The following is a 12,248-nucleotide window of genomic DNA, read 5'->3' as shown; positions in this document are numbered from 1 at the left end:
CTTAAGTGCTATGTTTTAAGGTATCCAAGTAATTTAAAAGTATAACATTTAAGGATGTGTTAGATGATCATGTTTCTCTGTTCATTATATTTACTGATCCAAATTCTGTAGGTTGCTAGGTATGAAGATGGTGCAGTACCTCTGCTTACAATTGTAGGTAAACACAGTACAGGTTGAGTTTTTTTTAACCCTGTTAACCTCAGCTGTCCTTTAAGTTGTGTTGGTCATTGTTATGTTTGCCTATTTACCCTCTGACACATTTTTCACACCAACTGTGTGGTTTCCCCTGCTGCTGTCATTCAGACAGCATGCAGAGAGATCCTTCAGAAGGTTAATGGTCTAATAAAGCACATAGTTTTACAATGCAATTAAAACATATGCCATGCCCGAAGAACAGCAATCTGTCTCCCATAACAAACGTATTTACGATCCATTCGATGTCCATGATCAGATTATGTCTTTCAATCCCAGCAGTATTTTTATTCATTACTTATAAACTCATTTGTAGTCAGTCATTTTTTTTATAGACAGAGCCCCTGATTCAAGACGGTTTGAAAATGCAAGCTAGGAGAGCTGACAGCCATTCATCCAAGGAATTTAATCACACTATAAAACCTTTTAATGTCTGATGTGCTCTCCCTTTGGCACATGAGAATCAAAGATATCCAAGTGGAATTTTCCAAATTTTGCTCAACGGTTCATGGTTTCACCTCTGATGTTTCCATTCCAGTTTAATGGCTCAGTGCATGGAAAATCTTGCACAACAGAAAAAAAAATCTTCTTAACCTCCTCACTACAGTTCCCTTTGCATTCCTCCAATCCAAAACAACAAGTAAGCTGAAAAGCTTTCATACACAGACTAATTTCTTCATCCTTGGCAAAAGAACAATATATTTTAAATAATGCATATAATGAGTTTTAAATTTTAGAAGATCCAGAAAACAGTGACCTTTTCCCAAGAAGTAACCGTAGTCAAAGTCAACCAATTCAGATCCAGGAGATAGCATGTTGCCCCTTGCACAAACTTTCTATCCAGCTTTTCTGTGCACTAGCAGCAGCTGACAAGAAGTAGACAGAATCAGCAGCAGAATACTGTAGGGTATGTGTACTAGAAGCCCATTTCTAAACTATCTTTTAACTGCAAGCTGATACTTAACTCCTTCATCTGTCTTCTAAATTCATGGAGTTCACACCATGAAGTAAAATAGTATTTAAACACATTAACCCTTGCATGTTTATAAGCTGTCCAATTGTGAACCAGTACAAATGATTCAGCATTTTAATTCCAGTTTTTACTGAATCATGAACCTTTATTAAAGCATTTGTTTGAGAAGTTTAGAAATAAATAATCCTTTATCTCCTTTTGTGTAAAATACCGAACAAGAATTTTGCATGTATTGCTAAATGTTTGTTTCTAATTTCTTCCTTATATTTGATTCAGTTCTGGATATATGCGGCCAGGAGAAGAGATGAGACAAGAGCAGTCTCAGCAGGAAATCCTGTACTCAAACAGACCCATGTATGCTGATGAATTTCAAACAAGACCTCCAGGAAATAATCCTGGTACGAATGTATAGTGTGTTGATTGTTTTAGAATTTATCGTCTGTGATCAATTGTAATACTTTAGTTCCTTTTCACAGTTCTCACTATTACTGCATTAATGTGAGCAATTTGCATGAATGAAATTCCTCAAACCTCAGAATCAGATTTAATATCACTGGCATATATCATGGTTTTTTTTTGTTTTGTGGCACTAGTTTATTGCAATACATAACAATAAAACTATAAACTACAAAAAGAAGTATATATAAAAAATTAAATATGTAATGCAAAAAGAGAGGAAAAATAGTGCAGGTGTCTCTGGATTCATTGTCCATTTAGAAATCTGATGACAGAGAAGAAGAAGCTGTTCCCGAAATGTTGAGTGGGTATTTTCAAGTTTCTGTACCACCACCTTCATGGTAGCAATGGGAAGAGGGCATGTTCTGGGTGATGGGGGTCCTTAATGATGGATGCCACTTTTCTGAGGCATTGCCTTTTGAAGACTGGGGAGGCTCGTGTTCGTGATGAAGCTGGCTGAGTCTGCAATTTTTTTCAATCCTGTGCGGTGGCCCTTCTGTAGCAGATTGTGATGCAACCAGTTAGAATGCTCTCCACAGGACCTCTAGAAATTTGCAAGTGCCTTTAGTGACATACTAATTCTCCTCAAAACTCTTAGTGAAATATAGGCCCTGTTGTGCCTTCTTTGTAATGTGTGTGCATACCTGCGTGTCTTAATGCTGCTGTCAGACCAAGATTGATTTTCATTGCCCAGTAACTTCTGAAAAGCTGTTCAAATGGTAATCAGCATCTTATTTAATTAAAGTAAGTGTATAAAAAGTATCAAAAATTGGGTCATAGATATCTAACAGTATGTTCTTCCATTACTGAATAATTATTGGATTTAGTATCTGAATAACACTCCCAGTTAAACTGAAGGTATGGATGTAATTGTTTAAGTTCTTTAGCAGCCAGGAAACTTTGACTGCTAGATCTTGCCTCTCTCTCGAGCTGAGAAAACCAGAGTTTAAATCACAACAGGAACCTTGCACCAGATGTTACTGGTTAATTACCAAATCCTTTTGGATTAATAATTGACTTGTCAAAGACTTACAGTAATTTATCATTACTTATTTGTGCATCAGACCTTTGGAAAGACCTTGGCCAATCTTTAGATTTCCATTTTTCTTTTGGAGTCCTTGTTTCTGTGAACAAAAGTGATACGGTTCCCAAAACGTGTATGTCACAAGTGTGTCCATGTTGCTCCTTGAGCAGTATAGATATTTGCTCACCATGATTTAAATCCAAAGGATATAAGTTTTCTCTGCTTCTTTGTAATGATTAACCATTTTGATCAGATGATTGAGGTAAATCCTTACTCCAAGGTATGAAACCTAAATGATAAAAATTGAATTAAATGTTTGAATTGAATTCTGTACTTGTAGTCTGCCAACCAGATGATACATTTCCACAAAACTCTATCTAGTGATGTTGTTATAAACTATAAAAAATGGAATCTATTGGGTCCTTCACTTGAGCTCATGAAGTAGTATTGCTGATCTTACAGGTCCCTTACGTGGATGTGTCACTGCTATGAATGGATGAGTCTCCCAGTGTTGTTTAACAGTATTCCTAAAGCTACTGAGACAGTACCCAAGTGTTACGTAGAGAAGATTCATAAGGGCGAATGTGTATCCATATGATAAGTGATCATAGATTGAATGAGTTTCATGACCCTAGGCCAAAACACATTGAGCACCAAATGAAAAATTTTCTTCTGCACTCCCCTCATTTCCACCCCCCCAACTGGCGGCGCCTTCAAGGGGTGACATTGAATTTATCTAATACTTAGCCCGTGTGGATATCATGGACTACATCATGCTGAAAGTGTGCATTTGAATCTTATCCTGCTTTTCCTTCCTTTCACCATGTACACCTCAGTTAATATAGCACAAGCCTAGTTAATATGATATGTATGCAAAAGTAAAGCATGACTTAAGTCAATAATAACAAATATTGTACGAGATTTTTAATTTATAGTCATAGTGGTACAGCACAATATGGGCCATTCAGCCCACCACAACCTGGGTAACCTAGTAGCCCATGTACAGTAATCGCATTGCTCTGCATTAGGTTCACATCTATCTATGCCTTGCTGCCTTGAATATATATAGTAGTTGCACCTGGCTCCACTGCCACCTTTGGGCACATACCTGATATCAAACACAGCTAATTTCTTTTTGGGAAGCCTTTCATAATGGTGGGTGTGATGATGTACTCATAATAACACATACAAAGTACTGGAAGAACTCAGCACGTCAAGCAGCATCTGTCCCTTAAATTCCCTTTAAAATCCCCCTCTCATTTTAAACCTATATCCTCTTATTTTTGATACTCCTACTAGGGAGAAAAAGATTCTGACATGTATATTCACTAAAGAAATGAAAAGTAATTCATGTAGAAATTTGGATGATCCTTTCCACTCCTGAAAGGACCAATATTTTTACTGTCTATCCACCTGTTCCGGATGTCTTGGCACTCTCTCTTGATCTTACCTGCCATGCATCCTTTTTGCCCTCTTAAGTTCTCTTCCATACTCTTTATATTCCTTGAGAGGCTTCCACAGTCCCAGTTGTCCATATCCACCATATGTTTTCCTTTTCTTATGTTCAAATCTTCAAGATACTTTGGGACCCAAGATTCAATAATCTTGCCATCTTTGTATTTCGCCCTTGCAAAATCTCAGTGGTCCTGAACTATTACTATTGTTTTAAAAAACTCTTTTACCCACAGGCCTCTGTTTCCAACCTGTTTTCACCATGTCCTTTCATTTGCTACTGAAATCAACCTTACCCTGTCTCAACCCCTTACTCTAATCCCATTCCATAACTACTTTGTACCTTACAGAATTATATTCACTGTTCCTGAAGTGTTTTTCCCCTCCCAGCCATTTTCTCCGCTTGCTCAATTTCTTTTCCTAAGATCAAGTTGAGCACTACCCCATCTTTAGTATGACTCCCCCTACATGTTGACTATAAAAAAACACATCTTGGTTCAAGCTCTCATCAAGTTTGTTAACACAACTTGATTTAAAAATTGTCTGAACCGTGAAATGTTTTTTTAATCCATTTGAAAACAAAGCTTCTATACAACTTGATCCAATTCCATAATATTGAGGCTAAAAGTTCAATAATGACTTGCTAATTTATTTTTGTGAAGGCCTTCACAATGGTGGGTGTGACGATGTACTCATAGTAACATATACAAAATGCTGGAGAAACTCAGCACTTCAGGCAGCATCTATGGAGATGAATGAAGAGACGACATTTTGGGCAGTCCTGATGAGAGATCTCAGTCTGAAGCATGGACTGTTTTTCCTGTCCAAAGATACTGCCTGACCTGCTGAGTTCCTTCAGCATTTTGTATGTGTTACTTTTGATTCCCAGCATCTGTAGAATCTTCATGTTTATGATTTGTATCCACAGTTGATAGTTTCCTAGTCCTTGTGCAACCATAGGGATGAATTGTTTATCCATTATGTTTCTGACTTTGTTCTATTAGCTGCTTGGCATTATACTGCTGGGTAGATTTTCATGATTCTTTGTTGAAGAACTTTGGGACTTGATTATTCTGTTGAAGAAGTAGCTTTAAGAACAGTGTGAAGTAGGAAGTGGAAGTATGCTGTGAAAGGAAGATCATTGTAGAGCATGGCAATTACATGGATATTTGTCTCATTATGCTGAACTTTATTTGCTTACTTCGTGTTATTATGAGGTTGTATTGGATGAACTTGCATTCTGAATTTCCCTAACTAGTAGAACACACATATCAGTATTATAAACAGGGTCCATTGTTCTTAGCATCTGTTTAGTCACCCATCAAACACTGCAACAATTGCCAAAGTGATGGTCAAAAAAGTATTAGTGGTAAACCTGATACATCTTCTTTGGGATTGCAGCGAACATGCATTGCACGCACAGAATCCAGGGGGAACTGTTGTGTTCTCAAAATACAGAACAGAAAGTGATGGAAGTACTCAGCAGGTTAAGCACCATCTGTAAAGTGATAAAGAGTGAGAGAAAACTGTTTTGGATCCATGCTTGTGGATTCCTGTGTACCAAGCAATGTAATGTCCAATTTAGAAATTTTAATTTGCAATTCCTCATGTAGTTAAATTTTCCAATTTCTGATAAAATGTGCTTTCTTACTCTTTTCTTATATAAAGGCTTACCTTTGTCCTCATAATTAATTTACTATGTGAGAAATCATTTGAAACTTCAAAGCAGGACTATGGTGCTGTTTCATTACAGCAAATTAAAGTATTAATTTCTGAGAACTCAGTACAAAATTCACTGCTTACGGATTGAATGAACCACCAAAAGAAAGGTATGTCAACAGCAATCTGAAAAAGAAACAATGCAATATACTGCATCTGTGGAGGTGACCTTCTATGAACCTGTGAATAATAAATTAAATCTAAACAAGCTAGGATAATCGGGATAAATATTTATAAGGCAGGCAGTCAATACCATCAATCCTTCAATCAGTAGTAATATGTGCTTTAGCTTGGAGCAGTTTTCTTTTATTTTCAGTTAATGTGTGAGAATTTCACAGGCAGTATAGCAAGGTCACACACCCATGTTCTTCAACTCTCAACCTTTTCTGCATTTAATCATTCTACTCACCTCCTTGGGTTTTGTTAGCTATGTAACCATGTTTGGTATAAAGTATTAGTCTTTTTTTATTAAAATGTTTATTTGGGAAATGGCTATTTGACCCAGTAGGTCTCTACCAGTGTTTATGCACCATGCACACACTTGTAAATTTTTTTTCCTCCTGTTGAGTTATCCTTCTTTTGTACATTTATCTCTATCATTCACACTTAGTACCAAAGATGGTGGGGAAAGCACTTAATGTACCTCAACATTGCACTGGCAAATTTAAGGGCAAGCGTAGGCAGTTGAGCATCATGTCTACCCTGCCATTCAATAAGATTATGGCTAACTGTTTCTGTCTGTTCCATATTTCTTCACTAATCCCATTTCCATTGAATCCCAATGATTTATTTTTTACTCAGAAAGGGATTCCAAGCAAGTTTGGATCTGCAGTGATCTTACTGAATGACAGAGTACACTGAAGCGGTCAACTTGTCTATTCCATATGAACTGTCTTAAATATGCTCAACAACTGAGCTTCTGGGACTGTTTTCTCCAAAGGTTCATTGCCCTCTCCGTAAAGGTCATTTCTCCACGTCTCTGGCTCAGTGTTGGTCCCTTTAATTTGAGTCTGTGACCCATGTTTCTTGATAGCCAGTTAGAGGAAGCACCCAACCTGCACATCAGCCCTTTGAGGAAGTGGTATAATCCAGTAAGATCACTTCTAAACCTTGGAGAGTATGGACTGGGATGGTGAATTTGTTGTTGGAAGAGAGGTTAAATGGAGTGAAAATCCACCATTCCAGGACTCAATCAAAAGAGATTTTCCTCTACTCCTCTTCACTAGGTGGGGAGATCATATCTATCTGGAATGTTCTAGATGTTATCTCACCACAGCCCTGTATTATTTCACTAAGATGCCACACTGTTATATTGAAGTCATCCTGTAGAGTGTTCGGTTTGTTCAGTTCGAACAAGCCCATGTTCGGTTTGCTTTCCTAATCACATGTGTGATAACTGAGTGATTCATGTCCAAGGGCACCATCTACTTTCAGTCTATCACTATTAAAAAGAATATTGTGTTTTTTTTTAAACCAGGGTGAATAATATACTTTTTCTGCATTTCATCTGTCCTATCTCACCTATTTATTTACTTTCCCATAATATTACTGCATCCACTTCACAGCCCACCTTGCCACCTAGTATTTGTATCATCAGCAAACCTAGATACATTGGACTTGCTTCCCTCATCCGAAATATTGATATAATGAGCAGCTGGAACCCCAACACCATTCCCAGCGGCATCCCACTAATTTCCCAATCTGATAATAGCCCATTCATTCCCTGTTTCCTGTTCATTAAGTAATCCTTAATCTGCCCTCTTTTCTATTTCAGTGGAGCATATAGAGGGCCTAATAATTGTGTCTTTATCACCTCAGTTAGCATTTCTTCTTGCAGTTGACAGTTTTTCAGGATCAAAGTAAATTTTTAGTGAGTGGAGCTGGGGATTTGTTCGTAGTTTAACAACCAACACATTTGGAAGATATTTGTATTGCTGCCCTTCACTTCAACTGATCAAACATAATGGATGCTGCGTGGTTTAGAGGGTATGGATTATGATCAGAGATTAAGGGAGCTAGGGCTTTATTCTTTGGAGAGAAGGAAGATGAGAGGAGACATGATAGAGGTGTACAGGATATTAAGAGGAATAGATAGAGTGGATAGCCAGCACCTCTTCCCCAGGGCACCACTGCTCAATACAAGAGGACATGGCTTTAAAGTAAGGGGCGGGAAGTTCAAGGGGGATATTAGAGGAAGGTTTTTTACTCAGAGAGTGGTTGATGCATGGAATACACTGCCTGAGTCAGTGGTGGAGGCAGGTTCACTAGTGAAGTGTAAGAGACTACTAGACAGGTATATGGAGGAATTTAAGATGGGGCATTATATGGGAGGCAGGGTTTGAGGGTGGGCACAACATTGTGGGCCGAAGGGCCTGTAATGTGCTGTACTATTCTATGAAATAACACATACAAGATGCTGAAGGAACTCTGCAGGTCAGGCAGCATCTATGGAAAAAAGTAAACAGTTGACGTTTCTAGACCCTTCATCAGGACTGTGTGTATTATTTGATTTCCAGCATCTGCAGATTTTCTCTTGTTTGTGAATCATAATGGAGATCCCCATTTGAAATTCTCCAGTAAAATTCTATCAACAAGATAAAAGAATGCAGAATCTGTAAATTTCTACACTTCTGAGGGGTACTCCCCCTTTTCCTCACTCTATCCCTTTCTCTACCATCTCCTCTCCTGCTCCATACACCATCTTTCCCATTGCCACCATCCAGTCCTCTTACTCTTATCCTCTGTGACTACTATGCTGTATCATCAGTGTCTGTGCTGTATTCAGTTAGCTTCTGTACTCCTTCATCGGAATGCCCTGTGTCACACTCAGGCTTACTGTGTGTCACTCACTCCCTCTGGCTTGTATGTTGTTTGTACTCCATTGCTCTTTGGTTTGTACAGCAATGCTTGTTCTCTCTCTGCCTCACTTTGCATCCTTCAGAGTCTCACTGGCTCACCTACATCCTTCCCTGCTACCCTAGCTGGCACCAGACCCACTCCATCTCTGCACCATGCTGGTCGGTCATCTCTGTATCCACCCTGCTAACTGACTCTAAATGTTTGTTACTTCAGCCTTTCCTTGCTTACCTGCACTCTCCTCTTTGTTTCCTCTGATCCTGCTGTCATCTGCTTCTCTAAATTAGCCAATCAATATTTGAAGTGTTTCCTTAACCAATTTTCCTTACCGTCCACCTCTATCATTGTCGTCTTCATGTGTTATTTTGCTTGTCTTTTGTTATTCAGCCCCTCCAAACTGATTTTCCAATGAAGCCTTTCCAGAAGATTTGTACAGGGTTATCTAGACTTATTAATTGTGTTATATTTCATACTGTTAGAGAATATTGTTCAGGTATGCTTGCATCCTTTGCTGTTACAAACCATTGGTTACATTTTTGCAGTCTTGAAGTTTTAGATTTAGTCAAGACATGGAATTAAATTGCTGCAATGGTAGAAGGTGCAACAAATCACCGTAAAAGGAGAGGTACATGTAACTCATGTAAGACTGATTTATAGATTTTTTTTGGTAATGGGGAACAGTTCTAGAGACACACCATAAAAAGAAAGAATAAATAAAGGTAAAGCACAAGTTATAAATCACTTAAAAGAGCAAATAAATGTTAATTGCCTGTAGTAGCTTTCTTTGTTCTTCAATCTCATTTGAGTCAGTGTAAGTCGTGGTTTTCTGTTTCTCTGCAAAAATTAAGGTGACAGCTGAACTGTGAGTATGGAAGTATTAAATCAGCACCCACATTACATTTAACGGGCAAACTTCTGTAATTCCCGGAGAAAACATTAAATCTGCACGCTAACTTGTTTGTTCAATATCACCTCACTCGTGCTTTTTTGTAAATGGTTTTCATCTCCCCATTCTTCTTTTCTGTACTGATAGCACTGACGTTTGTTGAAGATAGAACTCCATGAGTTTCAATATTCCTTGTATTTCATTTGTGATCACATTTGAAAGGCCAATTATTGGAGATAAAGTAACAGAGGCTAATAGTACTGAGGCTAGTGTAAATATCACACAACTTTTGCCATTTGCTTTGGGCAGTAAAATGCAGAAACCTGGATGCTTCTGTTCAATTAACTTCATTATCTGGATTTGGAATGCCTGTAAAGTTGTAAATATTTTCCCAACACAGACCCATAAAAGACTTAATGAAATACCAATGCTTATCCATTCAAATATAATTGAACTTTTAACAACACAATGTTTTAGTGTTTAGGGACAGTCTCCTTGGCATTGACAATGATCTTTTTATGTATGGAAAGTTATTCCTTCAGATCTTAGATGTAGAAAATAAGGCTCATGGGCCAAGTTTAATCCTTGATGGTTTCCGACGTGCCTCCAATAAGCTGCCACACACAAGCCCCAAGGCAATGTGTGGAATACATTGCACCATGAGTTCTGACTGTTGCAGATCACCTTGAATGAATGAATTGAATCACATGCAAGAGAATTTGGTTGGAGGCTAGTTGGGTATGAGAGTCGAGGTGTATTAGGAGGAAACTGATTGAGGAGTCCAGACTAAGGGGGTAGAGCAATGCGATTGTGTATGATTCGAATGTAAATTTGGAGTAAGAAATAAGAGCATGGCAGATGTTGGATTATTAACACTTGTAAGGTTTATTTATAGATAGTATATTTTTTTTAGTAGTGGGGACAGTTCGAGAAATAGGCAGTGAATTTGACGAGCATGAATTGATTAGTGAAATCCATCATGAATTTATTAAAGACAAATCAAGTTTAACAAGCATACACCATCAAAAATAATCTATTAGCCGGGGATTTTCAATGTAGGAAGTGCAGCTTAATTTGTGGGCTTGGAAAAAGAATTTCAAAAGTTCCCATGTCATTGGCTTTTCACTTAAATTGGAGCAGCACGAAGAGGAGGAACAACAAACTAAGTAATAATTAAAAGCCCTTCTTCAGTATGGAGGAAGTATACAGTAACAATCCCCAGGAGATTCTACTAAGACACAAATTTTCTTACTGTGTGTCGAGAACTTAAACTTCAGTGCATGATTAAAGAAAACTTAGCTTTATTGCTCACAAGTACATTGAAACATACCGTGAAATACATAGATTGTGTCAACAACCAACGCGGTACGAGGATTTGCTGGGGGCAACCCACAAGTGTCGCCATGCATCCAGCACCGACATAGCATGTCCACAACTTACTAACTGTAACTAATCTGTGTGTATTTGGAAATGTGGGAGGAAACCGAAGTACCGTACAAACAGTGGCAGAATTGAACCTTGTTTGCTGGTGCTGTAAAGTGTTCCATTAAGCCACTGCAGTATCATGCTGCTCCTACAATTTACAAATTTGCAGATGATGCAAAAACTACATGCATGCTGACTTGTGAGGAGGATATTAATAACAGAGATCAAGCCAATGTGGTTTGGTATTCTCAGTGTACAGTTCAGTACGAGAAGTGGGAAGTACTGTATAATAATTTGGCAGGAAGAATAAGAGATGATAGACACAGGAGGGTACAATTCTAAAAGCAAACAAGAACAGATCTGGGGTTATATAGCAATGAAGTCAACGAGGCTCGTTGATTAAAAAAAAAGGTCAGTGAAGCACATAAGATGTGGGCATTGTAATCAAAAGCCTAGAGTAAGCAAGTTGGAATGAGCCTTTATAAAAATTCAAGCTCAGCCGCAACATGTGCCCAGTTTAGGGTGCTACAGGATGGGAGATATGTAAAGGTTTGGAGAGGTTTGCTGAAAAGATTTACTACCATGATCACAAGGATAAGAGACATTAGTCATGCAGATAGACTGTACAAGCCATGAGTACTCCCCTTGGAACAGAGGAGATGTGAGAGATTCAGATGGAAGGTTTTTAAGTTGTTAAAAGTATGGATAGATTATATGGTGAGAAACTGTTTCAATTTGTAAATGTGTAACTTGAAGAAGTGTTGCTTACCCTCACTATTTGATTTAATTTTGGAACCATACTTTTACAGGTAATTAGTCATGGCGTAGCTTCAATTACAGCATTCAAAAGGGAGCTGGTTAAGTACCTGAATAGGAAGAATTTGCAGGGCTATAGGGAGAGAGCAGGAGAATGGGACTTAGTGGATTGATCACACCCAGTAATAACTCAGCAGACTTGACGTCCTTGTGTTCTATCTTATAGAATTACAGACTGGTTACAGAGCAGGAGAAGTCTTTTTTGTTTAAACAAGTTGCCTACAAGACACTTGAATATACTACCTAGGCCTGTGATTGAAACAGGCCATATTAAGAATGTACATTATGTAGGTGATTCAAGGATTATCCAGGATGAGGAGGGGGACTGGAGCTTCTCATTTGCTGGATTAAACACAGTGTTTAATCTACTGAGTCCAAAGTTCTGTTGATGTGTTCTAATTTCACTGTAATAAATAGAAAGTAATTTGGTCCTAAATTTGTATTTTCCA

General features: G+C 38.1%; 1 protein-coding gene across 1 annotated transcript in view; it reads left to right on the top strand.

The window, feature by feature from the left end:
- LOC140202405 (uncharacterized) overlaps positions 1-12,248 on the top strand; it is a 270,611-nt gene that overhangs the window by 248,386 nt on the left and 9,977 nt on the right. Inside the window, exon 18 of the mRNA XM_072267279.1 lies at positions 1,442-1,563. Within this exon, the coding sequence (XP_072123380.1) occupies positions 1,442-1,563 (122 nt within the window). The remainder of the gene's footprint in view (positions 1-1,441; positions 1,564-12,248) is intronic.

Source organism: Mobula birostris, chromosome 9 (genome assembly GCF_030028105.1).
Source record: "Mobula birostris isolate sMobBir1 chromosome 9, sMobBir1.hap1, whole genome shotgun sequence".
Classification (NCBI taxonomy): Eukaryota; Metazoa; Chordata; class Chondrichthyes; order Myliobatiformes; family Myliobatidae; genus Mobula; species Mobula birostris.
This window is presented reverse-complemented; position numbering and strand designations above follow the sequence as displayed.